General features: G+C 44.5%; 1 protein-coding gene and 1 pseudogene across 2 annotated transcripts; both read left to right on the top strand.

Moving 5' to 3' along the window:
* The first annotated feature begins 427 nt into the window (after nt 1-427).
* On the top strand, nt 428-9,195 carry LOC136475987 (SWR1-complex protein 4). 2 transcript variants are annotated; one of them, XM_066473643.1, is made up of 17 exons: nt 428-552; nt 644-820; nt 889-984; nt 1,569-1,634; nt 1,734-1,793; nt 1,890-1,946; nt 3,050-3,179; nt 3,944-4,011; nt 4,106-4,198; nt 4,283-4,330; nt 6,218-6,361; nt 7,324-7,434; nt 7,511-7,606; nt 7,839-7,910; nt 8,335-8,389; nt 8,489-8,523; nt 8,761-9,195. In XM_066473643.1, the coding sequence occupies exons 2-17, from the start codon at nt 707-709 to the stop codon at nt 8,836-8,838; spliced, it is 1,323 nt and encodes a 440-aa protein (XP_066329740.1). In that variant the 5' UTR covers nt 428-552; nt 644-706; the 3' UTR covers nt 8,839-9,195. The 2 variants fall into 2 exon arrangements, with proteins under 2 accessions (XP_066329740.1, XP_066329741.1); XM_066473644.1 differs by having other exon boundaries at nt 440-571.
* A 3,549-nt stretch (nt 9,196-12,744) lies between these two features.
* LOC136468707 (inactive leucine-rich repeat receptor-like serine/threonine-protein kinase At5g24100) lies at nt 12,745-13,834 on the top strand (annotated as a pseudogene).
* The last annotated feature ends 11,844 nt before the right edge of the window (nt 13,835-25,678 follow it).

The following is a 25,678-nucleotide window of genomic DNA, read 5'->3' on the forward strand; positions in this document are numbered from 1 at the left end:
GTTTGGAAGAACTCCAACTTTAGTTTGTCCGAAGAGAATCACTCACAACTAACCAAACACTTAAAATGGCAAGAAAATCACTTCTCTATTTATACTAGGAGCTAGAAGCTAAACTTGCTTCACCCTACTCCCTGAGTCCCTGTTATACGGTGAGGATTAGCAGAAAATCAATTCTCATCGGCTTCTCAACATGGTTCGTCCTAAATCACTCCATCCGTTGGAGTTGGATGTTTTCTTTCCAGTGTTTTTAGGAAGGAGACCGACTCTTTCCTTTGCAATGCCGCAGCCACTTCCTTGTTCGTGTGAGAATGCTCTATTCCAAACGGGCCCTTAACTGAAAACTCCCAGCAAACAAAATGAGTCACAGACACAGAGCATACAGCCACCCCCGCTTCTGGGCTCCTGGCTCAACCTCGCGTCTTCGCCGTGGCCCAATTAGTTGGCATCGGTGTCCGGCGCCCCCAGCGGCCCAGCCCCCCACCACTCGGCAACTCCCACTCACACAGACTCGACCGGAGCGTGGCGGCGGCGGCGGCGGCGTGCGTCCCTGCTGTGAGCTTCATCGCCCCGTGTCTGTGCCTCTCGTTGGTTGCCTCGTATCCCTACATATTCTTCTCTTAGCGCGCCTCTTCCCATGTCGCAGTAGGACGGAACCAAACCCTAACCCTAGCTTCCTCCACCGCGCCTTCCTCGTGAGGCCGTATACATGGACGCGAAGGACATACTAGGGCTTCCGAAGACCCCCTTCTCGTCCTCCCAGGAGAAGAAGTCGCGGCCGCCCAAGGAGCCGCAGCGCAAGCCTGATGGCGTCTCGCGCGAGGTATTTCTTAACCCGGCTCCTAGTCGCTGCTGCAGGCCTGCGATGCTGATAAAATCATGGAGATGTAGGTCTATGCCCTCACTGGAGGGGTGGGAATGGCCCCGCTCATGCCGACCATCGAGGCATCGCACCTGAAGCGACGGCCTGCTGCGGAGAAAGAGAAGGTGAGGGAGTACAATTCTTCTCACACCTATTGGAAATTGGATAGCTTCTGAGCTGCGCTGAGAAAGCTACTCATAAACTACACTCTTGGAAATTTGGTGAAGCACATTGCTTATGTAATTTGAACCTGGAAAACTAAAATGCTGACCACTTCATATACACATACTGTTTGGATTGCCAATAAAAATAGCTTTATGTTACCAGATTAAGTTTCTCATGTGCGTTGGGTCCACATGAACTTGTTAACCTGTAACATGTTTTTATATATATGAAACCCCTTAGACTACAAATAAATATCCTAGTTCGTAATCAGCAGAAGTGCAGTTAGAGTCAAGCTTATATAGAACTACTAACTTTGTATTCACCGTTCATTCACTCTGTCCGGTGAAGATTTGTGCATTGGATTTGTGGCATATTTGTGAAATGTTATATTTGTTACCCATAGAAAAGCAATTCAGCATTGATGTGAACTTCTCATAGAATGCAGAAGATGACTACACTTATCTAGTTATCTGGCTGTTTGGTGGTATTGGAGCCAGGGGCCACTTTAGTCGATTTGACAAAACCATTTTAATATCTTATGCAGGTAGCATGGCAGTGGTTACCTTTCATGTCATCTGCACGAACTGATAACCTTCAACTCTATCACTGGGTCTGTATCTTGCTCTACTAATGTGCTGTATGTTGAAAAATAGTATGATTTACTTACACAGTCACACAATAACTAGTTCTCACCAATTCGATTTTTCAGGTTAGAGTTGTTAATGGTATTCAGCCAACTGGTGATTATCAGTTTGCAAAATATAACAAGGTAAGAACTATATTATGTTAGGTACATAATTGAGCAATAAGCCTTTCCTTGCAAAACCCTGTGTCCCTGTCTTTATTTATCCTTCTGATTTTGCAGAAGGCGGATGTTGTCAAATATACGAATGAGGAGTATGAGAAGTATTTAGTTGACCCTGTAGGTACTACTTAGTACTTAAAATAATTTTTTGGAAACTTAGTGTCTGATTTGTTTCTGAGCTTACGTTTTTGTGCTACCTACACTTCATATCCTGGAAAGAGCGAATCTGGCATGTCACAAATGTTCATTTTCATATGGTTTTCTAGTTATAGTATATTAGAAACGGAATTATAGTTTAGCTCCCTTTCCCATCTTAACAAGGTATTCTAACTTCTAAACATCCGTTTGATATTGCATTTGTCTTTGTTAGCATGGCATGCTTGTTACTCCCTCTGTTCCGTTTTATAAGGCGCCAGTTGGAATGACTCGGTCTCCTAAATTACACTTTGACCATTCATTTACTTTATATTATAATATGTATGCTTATAAACTTGTGATTATTGGATAGTACAATTGCTTACAAATCTAACCCCTCCAAGTTTGTATTATAATAGTTAAAAATTATTAGTCAAATTATTGGTCAAAGTTTTTAAAGTTTGAATCTTGATATGCGTGTGCACCTTATAAAAGGGAACGGAGGTAGTAACATATAGGCGGTCACCCCTACTGCTGCAGATCTTGTAGGGGTAGTACCCATCCATGTGAAAGTTCTTTGGAGTATTTAAATTCATAAACGAAAGCTTTCATATTCTGCTATTGGAACATGTGTTGTCAGACAATAAATATACCTATTATTTATACCCAAACTTAAAAACAGAATTTCTTTTTGCAGTGGTATGACCTTTTTGCTGAAGGTTTATTGGTTTAATAAATAAACTTATGTTAGAAATTTTGAAATCTTCAGTCACGTTTTTACCTTACTGTATGTATACACTATGTTCAGTAATTTGTCTACTTTAACAGAAGCATTTCTAGAATAGAACAAATAGACATATGTCAATTTTTTTTACCTTACTGTATGTATACAATATTGTTCAGTAATTTGTCTACTTTAACAGAAGCATTTCTATAATAGAACCAATGAACATATGTCTAATTTTGGTCTGCGGTCATTTTGGATATTCATGAACTTATTGATTTTTGGGGGTTTAAATTTTTAGGATTTTTTCCCCACATTCTTTCCGAAGTTCTAAAAGAAATATGTGGTGTACCTATTTCAGGATTGGAGCAAGGAAGAAACAGATCGGCTATTTGAGTTATGTGAAAGATTTGACCTTCGCTTCATAGTAATAGCAGATAGGTTTCCAACTGCTCGCAGTGTGGAAGATCTGAAGAGTCGTTACTATTCTGGTAATTCAATCATGATATCTTTGGGGTCAGAATGTCAAATAGAACATGCTTTGTGAATTTTCTTGCATTTTTAATCTTTGTTTATATATGCATTAGACTAAAGGCTATTGGCCCTGCTTTTATATTGAGCAATTAAATATGCATTTTTTTTTGCTCAGGAGCAAACATTGGTGATGTATTTTTGGTTGTTCTGTTTATATTCAATGAAGGGCGGGCCTGGTGCAAGCGGTAGTCTTACCGCCTGTGACCGGAAGGTTCCGGGTTCTAGTCGCGGTCTCCTCGCATTGCACAGGCGAGGGTAAGGCTTCCACTGACACCCTTCCCCAGACCCCGCACAGAGCGGGAGCTCTCTGCACTGGGTACACCCTTTTTCTGTTTATATTCAACGTACAAGTAATTATTCATCAGTGGACAGTAACCTTTCAATCACAACGAGTAAGATATTTGCATGCGCTCTTGTATCATAGATGTTCTAAAATCTAAACTGCCCTCTTGCAACTTCTTTTTTACTTCTTTTAAATTGATGAAGAAAGTCTTGAAAATTGCCATTGCATTTGGTCTGCTATACAATGTACTTTATTTGTACACACCTTTCTTTGTACTACGTTATGTTACCAGAAGTTAGGTGGCATCATGACTTGCTATTCACCTATTCAATCAATTATTATTGATAAGCATGTATGCACAATTTGTGTGTATTTCCACCATCTCAATCTATATGGTATACCTTACCTCTATAGTCATCATCTTTTTTATTTTTGCAGCTTCTCGGACTCTTCTAATTCATAGAGCTAGGTCATTCGAAGATGTTTCTGGGAATCCCCTTGTGAAGGTAGTGCTTAATTCTCTTCCCTAATTAAAAGTAATTACTTCAAAGTCATAAATTTTGTCCTGTACTTACATATGTCCACTGTGTTTGTTCTCAGGATGCCTACGATGCTGCTCATGAGACTGCGAGGAAGCGTGCATTGTCAGCACTTCTCTCCCAAACAAAGCAGCAAGAACGAAAGGATGCCGAGGTGAGAAATTTGCTGATTTTTGCAGTTTTGCTATTTGCTAGATTCTGTTGTTGTGTACCTGACTACCAAGTGTTGCATTTTCAGACTTTAGCAGAAGCAAAGCGTATTATGGAATCTCGTGCTGCTAGCAAAGTGAGTAACCAATCCATGTTATTACATGTCCTATAGCACAAATAATCTAATGCAATAAGTTTTTAATGATAATGATAATTTGTATGGTATTTGTGGGATGAATTTCTTTTGTGAAGCAACTGATGGTACAACAACAACAACAACAACAAAGCCTTTAAGTCCCAAACAAGTTGGGGTAGGCTAGAGTTGAAACCCAACAGAAGCAATCAAGGTTCAGGCACGTGAATAGCTATCTTCCAAGCACTCCTATCTAAGGCTAAGTCTTTGGGTATATTCCATCCTTTCAAGTCTCCTTTTATTGCCTCTACCCAAGTCAACTTCGGTCTTCCTCTGCCTCTCTTCACGTTACTATCCTGACTTAGGATTCCACTACGCACCGGTGCATCTGGAGGTCTCCGTTGCACATGTCCAAACCATCTCAACCGGTGTTGGATAAGCTTTTCTTCAATTGGCGCTACCCATAATCTCTCACGTATATCATCGTTCCGAACTCGATCCCTTCTTGTATGACCGCAAATCCAACGCAACATACGCATTTCCGCGACACTTAGCTGTTGAATATGTCGTCTTTTCGTAGGCCAACATTCTGCACCATACAACATAGCAGGTCTAATCGCCGTCCTATAAAACTTGCCTTTTAGCTTCTGTGGTACCCTTTTGTCACATAGGACACCAGACGCTTGCCGCCACTTCATCCACCCTGCTTTGATTCTATAGCTAACATCTTCATCAATATCCCCGTCCCTCTGTAGCATTGATCCTAAATATCGAAAGGTATCCTTCCTAGGCACTACTTGACCTTCCAAACTAACTTCTTCCTCCTCCCGAGTAGTAGTGCCGAAGTCACATCTCATATACTCAGTTTTAGTTCTACTAAGTCTAAAACCTTTGGACTCCAAAGTCTCCCACCATAACTCCAGTTTCTGATTCACTCCTGTCCGGCTTTCATCAACTAGCACTACATCGTCCGCGAAAAGCATACACCAAGGGATGTCCCCTTGTATGTCCCTTGTGACCTCATCCATCACTAAAGCAAACAAATAAGGGCTCAAAGCTGACCCTTGATGTAGTCCTATCCTAATCGGGAAGTCATCCGTGTCTCCATCACTTGTTCGAACTCTAGTCACAACATTGCTGTACATGTCCTTAATGAGCCCGACGTACTTCGTTGGGACTTTATGTTTGTCCAAAGCCCACCACATAACATTCCTTGGTATTTTATCATAAGCCTTCTCCAAGTCAATAAAAACCATGTGTAGGTCCTTCTTCTTCTTCCTATACCGCTCCATAACTTGTCTTATTAAGAAAATGGCTTCCATGGTTGACCTTCCGGGCATGAAACCAAATTGGTTCATAGAGACCCGCGTTATTGCTCTCAAGCGATGCTCGATAACTCTCTCCCATAGCTTCATAGTATGGCTCATCAACTTAATTCCCCGGTAATTTGTACAACTTTGAATATCCCCTTTATTCTTGTAGATCGGTACCAATATACTTCTCCTCCACTCATCAGGCATCTTGTTCGATCGAAAAATATGGTTGAAACATGAGAAAATTGGATATTTGGGGCTCAAAAAATTGACTCCTTGATTATGTTGCCACTCAGGTGGATGACAAATGTGTCCATCTGTGTCTATGAATGTGGGTCCAATGGCAAATCTGCAAAAGGCCAATGTCTTGAGTCCTAAGTATCCAAATCTAGATGTTTGTTATTTTTTTAAAAATTAAATAGCACCTTTAATTTGTAGTTTTGGACATTTCAGGTGCATGCCAATGTTGTTCATCAATTCCCTTTTCTATTTCAATTGGTACTTTCAAGAGTAAATGGACACTGTTTGATGCTAATGCTATGGATTGGTAAATGTCTAATTGTTTGATACTTTGTAGAATGTTGATGAAGCTGTAATGCCTCCGAGCTCTGATAATGCTATGGTTCCTGTTGATGGTGTATCTCCTTCAAGCAGCACTCATCCATCTTTAGCACATCCAAATACAACAGCTAACACCTTGATACCTAATTCACTACGAACGGTAATCCTGAAACTATTTCTGGTTAAGTCTTATGGTGATTAATTTACATTTTAAGTTACGTTGACAGATGTTCTTTTTACCCTGAAGAAGCTACAGTGATAATTTTATTATGCAACAAGATCAGCCGTAATTCAGCTTATCACTCTCAAATTTTACTATGCATGTGTGTCAGCACTCACCACTGCTCAGTGACATCTAAATGAGAATAAATCACATACATTCAGATCCAATTATATATATTATTTCAGTGTTGATTCCTGCACTAGATCTGATATCACCTTAATTTTTATTATAAAGGTTTTGTCAGGACATTGAGGTTACATGAATACATTGTCCCACTAAGTGAAACTTGGATAAATGCCATATTGCCATGTGGTGTCGGGAATCATATATCAACCTCACAGCGAGTGGCACTTTTGAAAATGCATACCTCATAGTGGAATTTATTCAAGCTTTCCATTAGAAGTACTGAACTACTGATGTTGTGTTCAAGAAAAATGTTGTGTTGGAAGGCACAAAATAGGTGCCACATTTGCAAATCCGTTTTTGCCACTATCTGTAGATATATGGCGCATCAGGTTCATAATCAGGTGCAAAAATGAATCCATTTGCATGTCTGAACTGTATTCTTGTTCTAATAGTGATGCATTGAGTAGTGCAGTTCATCTTTCTACTTTCATTTGGGCTTAAGTAGACCCGTCTCTCCTTTCAAATGTATAAATCATTAAATACAAATAGATCCTATTTATTTTTGAAAGATGATTGTAATAGCGTGTTTCGCCGATTCTATGAAATATAGCTGCCTCTTAGTGGTAAACACAGAACAAATAGACCTACTATTAATATGCCACTGGTGACTGGTGACCACATCTCACCTTATCTGGTTAACTGCAGTGTAAACATTGTTCATCTATCTGCATTTTTCTTATATATGCATATGACCTGTATACTTTCTCTTTCAGCTTCGAGTGTATTTGAGAACCCATGCGCTTGACCAAATGGTCCAAGCAGTAGGTGCTTCAGCTGGCCTTAGAGTTATCAAAAGGGTTGATCAGACACTGCAAGAGCTAGGGGTCCGTTCTGTACTTGATGCACACAAAATTAATTTGTGAAATAGCATAAATATATTTCAGCAACCATATTTTTTAGGTGAATTTGAAGCCTAAGGTTCCAACGAAAGCAGTTTGCGTAGAACATATTGAACTTCGGAATGAGCTACTCACATTGCTTAACCTACAAAAGCAGGTACACTTTTTAATGCTGAGCATCCATGTTCTTTAGCTTTTTGCTACTTGCATATACTTTTAACCTTATAAATTTGCATTAGGTTGCAGAAGTTTTGATTCCCATTTTGATCTTTTTTCCGAAGCACCTGTTGAATAAGATGGGAAGGAAAAAAAGGGGAAACTAAGCATATCTTCAAATATTTGTTCTTTCCCTTCAGCTAACAGTTCCCTTTTGTCTTTTATGTTAATAGCTGCAAACTAAAGAGGCTGAAGTTTCAGCTAACCGGGAAAGTTCCTTCACAGAGGCACCAAGCACACCTATGGTATATAATATAATATATGAATTACCTGCCTTTTTCCTCTTTTTATCATTGTGGACCTGTTGTAAGATAATGTGAAGTCATAAACCTTGGGGAGTAGGCTTCCTCTTGTTGTCTGTTGCAGAGCTATATGGCTGTCACAAGTAGTTCCTTGATAGAAGATATGAAGAGCTTAGTGGGGTATTAACAGGGTCGTGCAAAACAATGACAATATATGTTAATTCACAGCACTTCAAGATCCAAATATCCTGTTAACTGAAATGTCTAGTGGAACCATCTAAAAAGGTCTATTGGAAAATTATTGCTGAGACAGTGAATTATGTTTCCCCCTTTTGCGGTAAAAGTTATGCTCGCTGGCTAGTGCTTTATTAGGTTCCAACAATTAGTTGCTTTCTATTTAACAACATTATTGTGTATTTATTTGCAGCGTTCTAATAGGGACATTGATCGGCCCTTCATCCCTGATACAATTGGGTTTACAGGTATTTAAAAGCGGACACTTCAGTTTTTTACGCCTTTCGTCTTCAATATGAGGGGTTGCCTATTAATATTTTGCATCATCGTGCTTCATGTGACTTCAGGTGAAAGAGCAGGCAAACGGGACCACAAGCGGAAGGTTTGTTGTTTTTTTTCCTTTAACTCTGCTTGTAAACTCTGCTTGGTTTCTTTTATGGTACATGCACGTCTTTGAATTGAAGCATCCATGCTGTTTCTACAATGTCTGTTAGATTACAGACGATTTAATGGATGCCTAGTATTTCCTACTACTATGGACCTATACGAGTTCAATTCATCTTTTCATCTGCTTTTAACTATGTTATGGTTTCATTTCATCTCAAATCATTTTTGCCAGTCCACGGGAAGATTTATAGATGCGCCTCCATCACCACCCCAGTCCAAGCGGCCTAGAAAATTGAAGGGATCTGACTGATAATGCTGTTCAAATAGCAGGGGCGAAAACTCTCTAGTCAAACAACCAGGTATGCCATATATAAGGGCATACCCAGTGCAAAGAGCTCCCGCTCTGTGCGGGGTCTGGGGGGTCTGGGGAAGGGTGTCAGTGGCAAACCTTACCCTGTGCAACGCGAGACCGCGACTCGAGCCCGGGACCTTCCGGTCAAAGGCGGTAAGACTCTACCGCTTGCATCAGGCCGCCCTTCCAGGTATGCCATATACTTCAGGGTGGACCTAGAATCATGTCGGTTTTGGATTTGTAATTTGTAATGTATCTATTATTGTCATGTATGTACAGAGATAACTGTGAGATCGAAATCGTTACTCTTCAGCAGATTTCTGAATTCTGAGTTTGGCGAAGCCCGACAATTCCGTTTTTTTCTCCTGTCCAACCAGCGCGATCAATCAGCTCACCCTATAGACGTGATGTTCAACAAACAGATTTAAGAGCCCGCCTGTGCCTGTTTGCTCACTCATACCTTGCCACGAGCTCATCTGGTAGCTACTTTAGGGCTTGTTTGGTTTGATGGTGATTGGAGTGGGATTGAAGGAGACCAAATCTCCTACAAATCAAACTTGAAGTTATTTGAAACTTCTTTATACTATTTAAAAAACTCTGCACATGTTTGCTTCAGTCTGGACTAGAGGGCGAAACTTCTCTTGAAATCTATTTGTTTCTCATTTTCAAAACGGAAATGCTACATGCAGGGTGTACTTCTGTCCGAACGCTCTTCGTGGGCCTGCATGCCAGCCCAATTGACCTGTGCTTGCTCATCTTTTCAGGAGAGAATTACTTGTATGGCCTTAAAAAAACTATGTCTTCTTTTTAAGGTTTTTTTTAATTTACCTATAAGACCCGAAAATAAATATCTCCTATCTATATGGCCTTCTGTCTAATTCTGTGAGCCTTCACCGTTAGATCTGCCATGTCAGATACACGAAATGTCCAAGTAAACTTTCTTTTGACTCTAGCAGACTGCTTCGTCGACTCCATTCAAAAAGAAAAAAAAAAGGCGGTGGACGACCGGGCCATGGGATGCCCGTCGCCGGCGGCGGGCGGTGCGGCGCCGCAGCACCCCGTTCCTGCCTCTCCTCGATAAAGGCAGCAGTCGAGCCCCTCGGCTCCTCAGCGCAAGTCACCACCCGTCCCTACCACTCCCTTGTGCGCAGGGCAAACCCAGCACCACGCCCTGCGTACTCTCCCACCGCAGCCGCCATTGACGGCCGTGAAGCTCGCTCCAGGAAGCAAATTCCCCGCTGCTCCGCTAGCATCCCACTCCCCTGCGCTCCCTCCCTACGCACGCGCGTGCGCGCGAGTAGCTGCCGCGTCGAGCGCCGTGCCGTGTGCTTTGCTTTACTCTGTGAGTTGAACGAGCAAGGCCACAGATGTTACCTTGCCGTTTTCCTTTAGAAAAATAATTCCAGAAATACACATACGTATCCCTTAAACAACAACAAAACACAGCCGTTCATCACATGATCTATGGCCAAGATTACATCCATCCAAATCTAAAACAAACAAACTAAACTGTGCATTTTTGTCACTAAGGGTAAAATAGTCATTTACCCCTCACTTAACACTGTTAAGTGCTTGAAATGGACGGAAGACCGTACATGTAATAGATTTTCGATTTCAAGCCTCAGGTAAGTTCAAGAAAAAAGGGTCATAGAAGGAAGACATAGTTTTTTTAGGCCATAGACCCTGTTCGTTTCTCTTATAATCCATACTTTTTAGCTTGTTTTTTAGCCGGAATAGTGCTTTTCTCTCACAACAAATCAGTCGGAACAATATTTCGGCTTATTTTTTCAGCGAAGCGAACGGGGCCATACATGTAATTCTCTCTTTTTTTATTACGACCGCTTCTCCTACCACGAGTGGCGACCGCTCACTCGGCCGCCAGCTAGCCACTGAGGCTGCTGCGCAAGGAGAAGCATTGGGCCCTAGCATGGAAGTCCTCCGGCCTCGCCTCGTGCTATGGCTACGGCGCCCCGATGCAGACAACGGAGGAGGCCGGACCGAGATACGATGCATGTTGCAAGCATACATTTTAAATATTTCATATGTTTTAGAGGTATGTTGCAAGTGTTTTATAAGGATGTTGCAAAAGTAGATTGGGATGTTGCATATGTTGGCATGTTGTAATGGGCTATACACGTATGTTTCAAGTGTATGTTCCAAATGTTTTATCTGTTTCAGACGTACGTTGCAAGTGTTTCATTGGGATGTTGCAAAAACTAGATTGGGATGTTGCATATATATGCAAGTGTTTCAAGTGTTTTATACGTATGTTGCAAATGTTTTATCTTGATGTTTGCAATGGCTACACACGTGTTTTCAATTTTTTTAATGTTTTGTAAGTACTTCAGACGTATGTTGCAAGTGTTTCAGTTGTTTCGAACATATGTTGCAAGTGTTTCATCTAAATGCTGGACAAGTAGATCAGGTGTTGCACATGATGCAATGCACGTGAGAAGGGGAGAGGGCATGAGCGGTCTCTGTGCGCAGTCTGGCGGCACGGGCCCCACATGGCCACGTGAAATGTAGGCTCGAGTCGGGGCATGCTGGTTTGAGCGTGGAAAATGGAGTGCAGCGCGTCCGTCCGTCCAAACGCTAGCACCGTCGTTTTCAAAATAATACAACTAATTAGCTTCATTTATAAACAATATATATCGGAGGGATCACTGAACTAATCACAATCTCCTTTTCCATTTTAAATATCGGAGGGATCACTAGGTGCGATTGGTTCAGGAGCCGATGGGGAACAGAGTGGTTCTAGGAGGGAATATTCTAACAAGATTCGAGATGGGCTCGCTCTCACAAATCGACTGAACGCGCTTGTTCCACCGTCGTCCTCCATCTCTTTGTCTCTGCTCCATCTCTTTGTTTCTCGTCAGATCAGGCAGACATGGCTGGGGACGACGTGAGTAGGCGGCGACGTGAGCAGGCGGCGTCGCTAGACATTAGCACGAGATGCGGCGGTGCGAGATGTGTCCGCATGTGCTGATCTACGAGCGAGGCGCGATGTCCGACGGCCGCACGGACCTTGCGTCGAGCAGGTGGAGGCGGCCAGCGACGTGTGCTAGAGAGGAGGGTGGGGGCCTCTGTAGCAAGCCGGGCAGGGTGCGAGCAGGCTGGGTAGGCCACGAGCTGGGTGGCGACGCCTTTAGGATGGGCCGATTGAGCGGCGATGCGGTTCTTGCAGAGAAGAAAGCAGGACGGGAAGAAAAGAGGCCCTATTTAGCTTGCTGAATCTTGGCTAAAAAAACATTGTTCTGGTTGAAATATTGTGAGAGAAAAATACTATTTCGGCTATAAAAAAAAGCCGAACAAGCCAGATATGGGATAAGCCAAACGAGGCCAGAGAGGTGACTTTGTATGACAGTTGGGCCCCAGAGTTAATGGGGTTAGTCAATTTGTTATCCTATGCTTCTCACCCTCTAACCAAGTAAAATGGAACGGCTCTTTTCTTCCAACCAAACATTTGAAAGGTCCTTGTTTGGTTTTGGTAATTGAGTGACAACCTAGGTGGACTAATTATATTTAGGGGAAATTGGCTGGCGGACACCCATAGTGGTGGTCGTTTGCTGGCGGACACCTAAAGTGGAGCTGTATGCTAGAAGACACTCTGGTTTGTTGTAATTATGCTAGAGGACACCGCGGGCCAGTTTCCACCGATTGAGGAGAGAGAAAAATTTAGTTTGAATATCTAGTGCCCCTAAGCCACGTTTGGGTCTGGTTGAAGCAGCTAGCAGAGAGCCAAACCAGCCACCTTTGGCGCACCCCTCTCTCTCTCTCGGCCTCCTTCCCTCCATTCAGCAGCGTTCGTTTCATTGCCCACTCAGATCCAAGCGAGGACAACGAGCTGGGGTGTAAGCTATGCCCATGCCGCCGCCGCCGCTCTGCGTGGCGGCGCTGCTGCTCTGCTACCTCTCCCTCTCCCTTGGCCCTCGCCTGGCCTCCTCGGAGCTAGACCCCGACAAGGCGGCGCTACTGGCGTTCCTCTCAAGCGTGGGCCGGGGCGCCACTGCACGCGCGCATCAACGGGCCCACCACCCCGCTCGCCTGCTTCGCCCCCAGCGGCTAGACGAGGGTCACCTGTAGCACGGACGGGGCACGCATCGTGGCGCTGCACCTCCCGGGTCTCGACCTCTCGGGTGCGGTCCCGCCAGGCATGCTGGGCCGCCTCACCATGCTATAGCTGCTCAGCCTACGCTCCAACCACCTCTCTGGCCTGTTCCCCACCAACCTCCTCCGCCTCCCCGTGCTCGCGGGGCTCCATCTCCACCGCAACGCCTTCTCTGGCGCACTCCCGCGGGACCTCACGGGGCTCGCGGCCCTCCAGGTGCTCGACCTCTCCTTCAATGGCTTCGACGGCGGCATCCCGCCCGAGCTCACTAACCTCACCAACCTCGTCACGCTCAACCTCTCCAACAACTTGCTCTCTGGCCACGTACCGGAACTCGACCTCCCCACGCTTCGGTTCCTCAACCTCTCCAACAACCGCCTCGACGAGCCTGTGCCAGCGTCACTCTGATTCGTGGACGCCTCTTTCATCGGTAACAACCTGATGTGCCCGGCCCAGGCACTGCCGGTTGTTCTCCCTCCTCCAACTTCTGGCCTTGCCCCCTCGCTACCCGCCACCGCGGGGAGGCGGGTCAGGCTCAGCGAGGCCGCCATCCTCGCCATTGCCATTAGCGACTGCGTCCTTGGGTTCGCCATCGCCGTGGTGCTGCTCCTGGGCTTCTGCAATAGGGATGGCCGTGATGACGAGACAGGGAGCGACGGCATGGTTATCGTGAAGGGCAGGGAGAAGAAGGGGAGGGAGTCACCAGAGTCCAAGGCCATCATTGGCAAGGCCAGGGATGGCAACTGGATGGTCTTCTTTGAGGGCCCATCGCTGGCGTTCGACCTGCAGGACCTGCTCCGCACCTCCGCTGAGGTCCTTGGCAAGGGCACCTTCAGGATGAGCTAGTTAACCAGACTAGGCTAGGGTTGGTTATTAGCTGGTCCAACCAGACCCAAACATGGCTTAGGGGTATCGGATGTCCAAACTGAATTTTTCTCTCTTCTCAACCGGTGGAAACCGGCCCGCGGTGTCCTCTGGCATAATTACAACAAACTAGAGCGTCTTCTAACATATAGCTCCACTTTAGGTGTCCGTCAGCAAACGACCACCACTGTGGGTGTTCGCCAACCAATTTCCCCTTATGTTTAATGTGAGATACACAGGTGATTAGTGAAAAGGTACATCATGTGTGAGCAACCTATGCCATGATGGTGAAATGACTTGGATATGTTGCAAAGCTCACACATGTGATGAAGGAGCTCATTACATATGAGACATGACATGGAGTTATGTGATCAAGGTGGAGAAGATCAAGACAAGACTTGACTCGATGGACCAGTTGCAAGTGTAAAGGGCAAGTTGAGTGATGACTTGGTGTTGATGGACCGAGGCAATGGTGAAGAGCAAGTGAAGTTAGGATCGATGAACCAATACGGTCACATGATGATATGAAGTGGATCATATCATTTGGTGATTGATTGGTGCATGTGTTGCATCAACTATGGAGGAGATGGAATGGAATGCGCAAGACAAAGGTATAACCTAGGGCATTTCATTTTATCGATCACAGGTGTCAGGGACCTAATACCGAGGTACCCAACGAGGTGGAACTAATAACCATCAAATGTTGACACTTCTGGTCAGACGAGAACACTACTGCGCTTCTTGCCCAAATGATGGAAGATTGGTTCCACCTCGTCCGACCCCCGAGGGCTAGGCTCTGTCTCGCCCGATGGCTAGAGGCGAGCTCCGCCTCGCCCGATGTCCGAGGACAGGCTCCGCCTTGCCCGACGTCCAAGGGTAGGCTTTGCCTCGCTCAACGTACAAGGTCGGACTTCGCCTCACCCGACACCCGAGGGCTAGACTTTGCCTCGCCCGACGCCTAAGGGCGAGCTCTGCCTCGCCTGACAACTGCACCCTGATCCTTCATAAAGACAAGCATAGGGTACGATAGGACATTCGAGTCAACCATAGTATCGAGGGCTATGCCCTATACACCTACAGGAAGGCACCGCCAGGACATGATGGGACGGGCGCTTTAAGCCCTTTCCGACCTCACAATGCTCGAACAGTGTTGTAGGCGCCGAATTTTATCCCACAGTATTGTAGGCACCGCCATCAGCCCTCGAACGCGGATACTAACACAAACATACGTCAACCACTATGATCCAAGATAGAATTCACATCACCTATAGTGATGGATGTAGGGTCACTTCCTCGTCTTCTCCCCAAAGGGTCGCAGCTTGGCCCTCTAACATGCCACACCCTCCATCGATGTAGGATGGGACACACCCACTTGCTAACAGAAGCTAGGGCACGACCCTATAAGGATCAGCAAACACGCCATCCCTAAGATGGTCTACCATGTTAGCAGGGTAGGCACATGGGAAAAGGAAGACCCGGCTCCCCCGAAGGACCTTCTCCACCTTTGGTTTTTTCCTCTTCTCCCATCTGTAACCCCTGCTCCCCCTTGGTCTATAAAAGAGAGGGCAGGGCACCCCACTAAAGGGACCAACTTTTGATGGATCAATTCAACATAACACACAGCCAAACAGCAACCGAGCTCTTAGCGTCCTTTCGACCATTCCATCAAAGACTTAGGACCTGTCCCTCTCTCAACCGTTTGTACCCCGTACTACGAACCTTTTTTGGTACTAATAACACAAGTAGCAGCAGACTGGACATAGGGATATTTAGTCCGAACCAGTATAAACCTTTGTGTTCTTTAGTGCACCATCCGGGCCTAATGCGCAATAATTATAAATTTACTAGCCAGTGTTTGTTCGAAACACCGACAATAGGCGTGTAGAGAAGTTGATGACCGGGTTTAGGATAGATGGCCATACTATTAAGAGGGGCAAACTTGTTTGCATATCAGTCATCTGGTGCCAATCTAACTTTGCATACGTGTTAGGATCGAGTGGCGTGGTGAATTGAGTGACTAATCTTTTGAAAAATATTTGTGAAAAGCTAACACACATGCACAAATTGGTGAACACTTGGGGTGGTGTTAGCACATTTGCAAAGATGAAGAAGTTGGTGAAGAAAACGAGGCAAAACCGAGCTTGGGGTGCTGCCTGGGTGGCACCACCACCCCCTATCCGGTGGCACCACCACCCCTAGGGTGGTGCCCTTCTGGACTTGGAAGAGAGCAGCAGCGCTAGGGTGGTCACCACCATGACTGGTGTTCACCGCCACTGGTGAGGTGGTGGACGGCCTGGTCACCGCCACTGGTGAGGCGGTGTCACCGCCGCTTTTTAGCCGAGAGCGAGAGAGCTAGGCTTGGTGACGCCGCGGGCACCGCCGTGCCTAGGGTGGTGCACCGCCCTATTTTTCTCGAGGGTAAGGGTTTTGTGGGGTTGGCCTGGGTGGTCACCGCCACCCTAGTCCGATGACTAGCCATTGGAATTTAACCATTGGGGAGGGCACCGTCGTGTCCGGTGCCAGGCACCGCCGTGTCCGGTGCCCTTGTAGAAACCAGCAGCTTTGCTCCAACGGTTCTATTTGGCTTAGGGGCTATAAATAGAGATGGAGCTTGGGCTTGGGCTGGTTGCTGAGCACCCTTAAGCCTTGGTGGTTTGTGTAGGTGTGCTTGGGAGCCCTCTAACTCACTTGTGCTTGATAGTGATCATCCAATCGAGTGAGTGAGTGATTCTAGTTCGATTGCATCATGAGGTTGTATCGAGTGGCACTAGGTGATAGTGTTGCAAGCCGGTGGTGCTTGTTACTCTTAGAGGTTTCCACCTCCTAGATGGATTGGTGGCTTGTGACTCCGTTGAAGCACACGAGAAGATTGTGCGGTGCTCCGGAGGAGGATTTGTGAGGGGGATTGTGCTCACCCCACGGGGATCGTGAGGACCAACTCTAGTTGAGCGTGTCATTGAGCTACTCTCACTTTTGGAGTAGGTTCTTGTAGTGCCCGATGTGCAGGGTTAGTGGGTGATGCCAATTAGCCACCGAACCACCAAGTGAGCGGTCGACACAATGGGGACGTAGCTTGGTGGCAATCAAGTGAACCTCAGGAGAAAATCACCGTGTCAACATTGTCTTCGTCATCTTCTCGGTGGTTTGCATTCCGCACAACACAAGCTTGTATTTACATTTCATACTTTGTGCTTGTGTAGTTGCTCTTGTGACTAGTTTAGCTTTAGTAGCTTGCTAGTTGCCTTCTTGCTTGTGTAGCATAGAAGTAGCTCCTTTACGTGGCTAATTTGGTTTTAGTAACCTTGTTAGTCACATTGCTTAGTTTGTGTAACTAAGTAATTTGTGCTCTAATTTGGCATTAGTTGCCTTGTTATTGAGTATTGCTAGTGAGCTTAGGGGCTTTGTGCTTTTGCTTACTAGTTTGTGTAGGAGCTCCCCCAGTTGCTTGAAGTACTAGCGGCATAGGTTTGTGTGACCTTGCACCTAGAATTGGTTAGGTGAGCTCTAGCTAGCCTAACACCTTTGTTGCCTAATTAGGATCTATTTAAGGTACTTGTGAACTTAGATAGAGGGGTGTAGTCTTGGCTAGACCAAAGTTTTAATTCCACATTTGTTTCGGTTAGCCGACGTGTTTAATTTTTAGAATGAACTGTTCACCCCCCTCTAGTCCGCCATCTCGACCCTACAACACTGAGATAGAATCACCCTATCCCATCCCTATAACTAAGGATGGAGCCATTCCATTCGACCTCACTCTCTAATCAAACACATAATAAACTAGACGCAATCTCCTTTCTCTTTAAATTGTAAGTTGTTTTGCTTTTCTGAGATGCGAAACTTTTGCAATGTATCTAGATGTAATAGAGGGATTACTTATAAAGCACCAACATATCTAATGTAGGAAATAAGAGACTTGGAATAAAGTAACCTTTGAAAATTTCTTGCTCTTGGAGGAGCAGCTTGCTAGGTGCTCACATTGCGTAGGAATCAGGGGAGAATGATTACGGCTCATTCCATTTAGCTTCTCGTTAGATTGTTTAGCTTCTCATTGGATTTTTTATGAAGGGAATGGAATTATATTAAAACTCAACACAGTACATCCCAAATTACGTATGAAAAACAATTTGAAATGAAAATACATAATATTGTATCCAGATTCTTCCATCGTCATCTTTTCCAATGGCTTACCTCAAACGCTGGAGCTAAAGTGTAGTCCTTATGCCGAATCCAAAGATCAACCCAAAATATTGGACATGCCACAAGATCCACGCTTCAAAACCAGTCCAAAATGCATCTAAATCGATGAGAGAAGATCGGTATGTAGTTGCATCGTCGGGCGCAATATAGGATGTAGATTCGTCACCTATAAACCTTGATCTCTCCGTAACCATTGATGATGAGATCGATGACTTGGAGTAGCCGTCTTCATTGGGAGCGTCCAGAAGCACCCTGCCTTTGCAGATAAAGACCACCAATTGGCTACCTACCGATGAATCGACTCCTACAATAGCAATCTCGTCGTGGCAATCACCGAAGTCATCGCAGGAATCACAATCCGGACCGAAAATCATCTGATCTTGCCGGAAGATTTATCTTGACTAAATTCTAAGCAACTAGATACAAAACTATAGAAAAAGGATTGCCCCCCTCATCTTCTTGTACCTGGCAGATGCACCAAAGAGGAAAAAGGAGAGGGGTCCTAGGCGCCGCTGAAAGGTCCTAATATGGCTAGAGGGGGGTGAATAGCCTATTTAAAAACTCTACAAGGCACTAGAGCAATTGATTAGTACAATAAACGACGTAATGCAATTTTGCTCTAGCTCTACAAGGGATGCAAGCCACTTATCCGAATAATTCTAGTTGCTATGATCACTAGGCACACACAAGAGCTAAATCACTACTCACTAAGCTAGTGTGCTCTCAAAGACTAACTAAAGAGCCACACTAACCAAACTAACAAGCTCTCAAAGACTAACTACACTAAAGAGCTTGACAACTAGTTTGCAAGAAATATAAAGAAGTCAATAGGGTGATTATACCGTGGTGTCGAGGAATGAACCAATCATAATATGAAGACAATAAATCACCGGGAGAAATCCAATCACAAGAATGACACACCATTTTTCTCCCGAGGTTCACGTGCTTGTCGGCACACTAGTCCCCATTGTGTCGACCAACACTTGGTGGTTCGATGGCTAAGAGGTGTTGCATGAACCTCATCCAACAAATGGACACTGCAAGAACCTATCCACAAGTGAGGTAACTCAATGACATGAGCAATCCAATAGAGTACCTTTTGGCTCTTCGCCAGGAAAAGGTCAAGAACCCACACAAGTAACCGATTGAGGCTGGAGACAATCACCAACTCCGCTCAACGATCCTCCAATCACCAGGCCACCTAGGTGCCGGCAAACACCAAGAGTAATAAGCTCATAACTAGCCCAAATCACCCAACTAGTGCCATAAGATGATGCAACTCAATGCAATGCACTAGAAGCTCACCAATCTCACTCAAGTAATGAAATCAAGTGTGCAAGTGAGTGGATTGTGTTTGCTTAGCTCTCAAAGAGTGCTGCTGTCTATGAGGTCACCGGATAGGGTAGTGCCTAGCACCGGACATGGTGGTGACCTCTCCAATGGTTGAATTCTAGTGGCTACAAACTAGCCATTGAGGCACCGGACACGATGGTGGTGGTGACCACCTAGCCAAGCCCCCAAGAGACCAAGTCTCTAGAACATTGGTTGGTTGAAGCACTTGAACTTGATTGCTTGCACTTGATTGCTCATTTGGTTGAGATGATGAACTAGCCACTTGTTGTTGATATTGCACTTTATCATCACTTGTACTAGCTTGACCTTGATCATGAGAACCACTAGCTCGCACATTTGAGTTAGAGAGCACTTTATTCTTATCATCTTCAACATCAATCACCTCTCTAGGCCTTATGTCATTAGTATCAATGTTCTTCATTGCATTGACCAATTGAGTGCCTCTCACATCATCTAGATTCTTATCTTCCTCTTGGGAACCCTTGGTTTCATCAAATTTCACATCATGAGCCTCCTCAAGAGTACCACCAGCCAAATTCCAAACTCTATAAGCCTTGCTAGTAGTAGAGTAACCAAGTAAGAAACCTTCATCACATTTCTTCTCAAACTTGCTCAATCTAGTGCCTTTCTTCAAGATATAGCATTTACAATCAAACACCCAAAAGTATGCAATATTAGGCTTTCTACCATTCAAGAGCTCATGGTGTCTTCTTCATCATGGGTTGACAATAGAGACGATTGCTATAGTAGCAAGCCATGTTGATAGCTTCAGCCCAAAATGAATGACTCACATTGTACTCACTCAACATTAATCTTGCCATGTCAATCACAGTTCTATTCTTCCTCTCAACTAGGCCATTTGATTATGGAGTGTACTTAGCCGAGAATTAATGCCTAATTCTAAACTCATCACAAAGCTTATCAACTCTTGTGTTCTTGAACTCACTACCATTATCACTTCTCACTTTCTTGATGGTTGTTTCAAACTCATTATGAATTCTCTTGATGAATGTCTTGAAGGTTGTAAACACATCACTCTTATCAACAAGAAAGAACACCCAAGTGTATCTAGTAAGATCATCCACTATCACAAATCCATATCTGTTTCCACCAATACAAGTGTATGTGGTTGGTTCAAACAAGTCCATATGCAACAACTAAAATGCTTTAGATGTACTCATCATGCTCTTCTTAGGATGTGTGTTACCAATTTGCTTTCCGGCTTAACATGAACCATATAGCTTATCCTTCTCAAATATGACATCTTTCAAGCCTCTAACTAGATCATGCTTAATCAACTTATTCAATTGTTTCATTCAAATATAACCAAGTCTTCTATGTCATAACCAACCCATGCTAGACTTAGTGAGCAAATATGTTGACAATTGAACTTCTCTAGTATTGAAATCAACCAAGTATAGATTCTCATATCTAAATCCTTTGAATATCAAATTAGAGCCATCTACACTTATGATCTCTACATCATCCACACCAAATATGCACTTGAAACCAAGATCACACAATTGAGCTATTGACAATAGGTTGAAGTTCAAGCTCTCTACTAGTAGTACATTAGAAATGCTCAAGTCATTGGATATTGCAATCTTACCAAGCCCTTTGACCTTGCCTTTGCCATTATCACCAAATATGATACTATCAACCCTATTGCTCTCATTTGTATTGATTGAATTGAACATTCTTGAATCACCAATCATGTGTTGTGTGCACCCACTATCAAGCATCCAATGCCTTTCTTCGGCTTTATAATTGACCTATAAAAGAAGATCAATTCTTTTTAGGTACCTAAACTTGCTTGGGTCCTTGAAGGTTAGTCACTAAGGTCTTTAGTATCCAAATGGCTTTCTTCTTTGAGCCCACAATTGGTGTACCAATGAACTTAGCCTTCACACCATTGGCACCCTTAACAAGCATATAACAAGAATCAAATCTAATGGAGGATACATTAGTTTGCTTGTTCTTGTTAGTCTTGCAATATTGCTCTATATGCCCAACTTACTGGCATCTATTGCAAAACCGGCCATTGTCCTTCACAAAGCTAGTTTTGGGAGTGACAAAGGCCACATTGCCTTTCTTAGGGCTATATCCTAATCCCTCTTTGTTGAGAGAAAACATTTGGCTACCCAAGCACTTAAGCAAGCGGGCATCTCCACCATAGACATTGCCTAAGGCACGAGTGAGCTCATTCACCTCCTTCCTGAGGGTCTCATTTTCCACCATTAGTGAGGCATCACAAGTGAAACCATCACTCAAAGGTGAAATAGAAGTGGTAGTACTACAAAAAGGGTTAGTGGGAGCAACAACAATGGGTTTATAAAAAGATTCATCAAGAATATCACATGTTAGTCCCACATCACAAGACACAATCACTTGCTCCTTCTTGGCTTCCTCCTTCTTGACTTGCTCAAGGAGAGAGGAGTGAGCTTTTTCAAGTTTAGTGTGAGCCTTGCCAAGCTTCTTATGGTCTCCCCTTAGACTCTCATGAGAAGCATTGAGCTCATCAAAGGATTGCTCAAGAGATTTGATCTTCTTGTGTAATTCTTTACACTCCTTTCTCTTCATATCAAAGCAAGTATGTACTTGCTCACACATGTCCAAGAGCTCCTCCTTGGTGTAATCCTCCTCATCATCACTCCTACAATCATCACTTTCACAATCATCATCACTCACATCATATTTTACCTTGGTGGGCATTGGCATAAGGCAAGTCGATGGAGTGTCGAAGATGAAGGGCTTGTTGTTGATGGCAATGCTTGCTAGTGCCTTCTTGATGGATTTGTTATCATCATCACTAGAGCCATCATCATCATTGGAGGTGTCATCACTATCCCATGTGACTACATAGCCACTTCCCTTCTTTGTGAAGGTCATTTTCTTCTCCTTCTCCTTCTTTTCCTTCTTATGCTTCTTCTTTTCATCCTCATCATTATCACTAATGTAGAGACAATTCGCTACAACATGATCTAGGCTCTTGCACTTGTAGCATCTTCTCATGTAGTCCTTGCTCTCTTAAAGTTGTTGTCGGTGTTTCGTACAAGCACCGGCAAGTAGATTTATAGTAATGCGCGTTAGGCTCGGATGGTGCGCTAAAGGACATAAGATTTATACTGGTTCGAGCTGAATGTCCCTACGTCCAGTTTGTTGCTGCTCATGTTATTAGCACCTAAAATGGTTCATAGTAGGGGGTATAAATGATCGAGAGAGAGATTGGTCCCAAGTCTCTGATGGAAGGGTCAAAAGGGGGCCAAGAGCTTGGTAGCAGCTTGACTGTGTGTGTTGTGTGTTGTGCCATCAAAAGTCGGTCCCTCTATTGGAGGAAGCGCATCCCCTTTTATAGATGAAGGGGACGGCTTTACAAACGCCAGGGCTAGGATGCGTACTCTACCTAGCCTTGTGGCTCACGTCTACCCAACCTGGTTACCCATTCTGATGGGTGCAAAAGGATGATAAGCGTCGATAATACTATTGATACCTCTATAGAATATCAGGATGGTTACAGAATGCTGCCCTATGTAGGGTATGGGCTGTGGTATAGTGGTTTTGACTTATGAGCCTCACCCAGCCTTGCTCTACATGCCTTCTGGTTCCTATGAGTCTCTATCGAAGGGACATGGGGTTGGGGTCCGGAGTAGCGCCACGGGCAAGGTCTTCCGATTTGGTGGACCTGAGGGGTCGGGAAGCAGGCATCGCTCCCTTGGTGTCGATGTTTTACCACCGATAGCCTACCACAGCGGTACCCGGGGCAGTATGTTCGGGCTTCGGCGTATGCTGAACTTGATGGTTAACGCAAGAGACAGTCGATTTATCCTGGTTCAGGCCCTCGATCGTGGATCGAGTAATAACCTTACGTCCAGTCGGCGTTAGCCTTTGCGTTGGATTGATTGTGATATGTTGTGTTGTACAATTGTCATCCTCTCGTCCAGGAGCCCTGCCCTCCTTTATATAGTCAGAAGATCAGAGTCCTAGTCGGTTTATAATGAGAGTTACTAGTAGGATTACTAAATAGTACTACTACTAGGATTACAAGGGAAGAATCCTAGTTAGACTAGATCTTCTCTTTCCTTTGTGGGGTATCCTATGGGTCCCATATCGACAAGCCCCCGAGCACTTCATGGTTGAGCTCTGAAAGTCTTGTTTTGCTTTTTTAGGTCTTGATGAGTAGTAACAAACGTCATCAGAGTGCTTTCTGGAGTGAAACCTTGTAGCGCTTCTTGGGACCTTCGAGTGGTGAGTGCTTTTTTGAAGAAAAAGTATGTCCATCTGGTTGTAGCCCCTGAGCCTCTTGCTATTTGGAATAAGTAGCTGGAGGATCTTGTCTTGAAGTTGCTCTGTTTGTTCGTTGAAGTTTTATCAAAAAGAACTCGAATATGGCTCGTTCTGGGTTCTTTTTGTCGTAATGTCTTGAAGTGGTCCGCGTTGAAGAAGTCTTTTGGTGACGTGCACTTTTTTGAAGAAAAAGTGCACTCACTAAGTGTAGCCCCCGAGCCTCTTACTATTTGGAACAAAAAGTTGGAGGGTCTTGAATCTTTATGTTGTTTGAAAATTTATGTTCTGAAGTAGTTCCTGAGAGTTGGGTTATGTCATCATTTGAGTAGTTTTGCGGCATCTTTTTGAAGCAACCCTTTAGTCTTGGATTAAACCATCATCCGAGTAGTTTCGTAGCATGCAGCCTCCGAGCTTATTTCCTTGCTGTTTTGTTCCGGAAGAACTCGGATGCGAGGTCTTGGCGTATTCTTTGATAGTCTGCTGTTGTCAGAGGTAGTTGTATGGTGGTGGTTGAGTGTAAATGCCTTTTGTTCACGGGTTGTACTGTGCTGGTATATTCTTCCGAATATGCCTGTCTTCGAGTACTGTTCCCTCTCGCCTAAGTCATCTATTATTGAGTCCTGTTTTTTTTCACTGTGCCCTTTGTTAGGCTTATTTCGTTGGTACTCGTAGTCCATGTGCGCCGCTCCTTTGATCTATAAATACTATCTCGGAGTGCTTGTTTTCATCCATCGGACATTCTGTTTAAACCCTCGTGGTCATGAACATGGTAGTTTGTGAAGTAGAGCAGCCCCTAGGCATATTTTATAGTTCCTTTGTGTCTTGTCGTAGTTGGAGGAAGTCTTGTGATAGGGATTAGAGGTAGGCTAATCCCACGACAGCATTGTGCCAGGATGTATGTGGCGGTAGTTGGAGGAAGTCTTGTGATGTGGGCTTTGTTCCTTCATCTGGCAGTTCTGAGTTGATCCTCGTCGCCTGTCTTGAGACTGTCCGGTGCAGATCAACACCATATCTAGCATCACATCGGTCTTGGGTAGACAGATGCCCACCGGCCTTCTTTGCTCCATGTTGCCCTGTCGTGCTACCGATTTCCGCCTTGGATGCACTGCATCCGTCCTTTGAAGAAAATAGTGTAGCTGATGGCAGTTTATCCTTCTGAGTAGCAATTTGGGACACATAGTCGTTCTAGAGCCTAGCCGTGTCCGCGTTCCTCTTTGCTACTTTGCTTTTTGTGGTACCGAGTTCGTTGGGTCTTGTAAGATTTGTAATCTTCTATTTTTGAAGCCACTTGTAATGGAACGAATCTTGTCTTCTGAGTTGTCTTTTACTTTTTTGCTGTGATCCCTGTTCGTTCATAAGATTACCGAGTTCTTTCTTAAATAACCGGGTTCCTTTGTTCCTTGTGAGGTAGCCCTTTCTTTCTTCTTGGTTCGACGAGTTGTTCTTGTAGCGATCTGATAGCCCTGCCGTGGTGTTGGACGGATAAGTCTGAAATCTGCCCGTTGGTTTGTACCGTTGTGTGGATTTGTGCCCTCCGTCGTTTTAGCTGCGTCGGTAAATGGACCGTTGTGTTCTCACACTGTGTTTTAACGGGCCTTGTGGGCCGTTTTTATTACTAAAAATCTATTTAAAGACCTTTTATCTTCCTTTCCCTTGCTGCCTAGCTCTTGCCTTTAAACCCTAGCTTTCAGAAATCCACCGCCATCATCATCGCTGTACCTAAGCACCATCATCCTAGCTTCATCTTCCCTAGTGCCTTTTTTGCTTTCGCCAGTTCATGGGAAAGAAGAAAACCACAAGCAAGTCCCAGGCAACCTTCATAGATGAGGAGTCATCCCTTTCTTTGATCGAAAACCAGGAGTTCGTGGCCATGAGGGCTGCTAAGAAGGTTTGGCCGACTCCAACAACAAGCGAAGACCAGCTGCGCGAGCTCGTTAGCGATGGCTTGATCCAAAGCAAAGTCATCGCTGAATGGAGAGTTCCAGGCGAGCA

The sequence above is a fragment of the Miscanthus floridulus genome, chromosome 8, assembly GCF_019320115.1.
Source record: "Miscanthus floridulus cultivar M001 chromosome 8, ASM1932011v1, whole genome shotgun sequence".
Lineage (NCBI taxonomy): Eukaryota > Viridiplantae > Streptophyta > Magnoliopsida > Poales > Poaceae > Miscanthus > Miscanthus floridulus.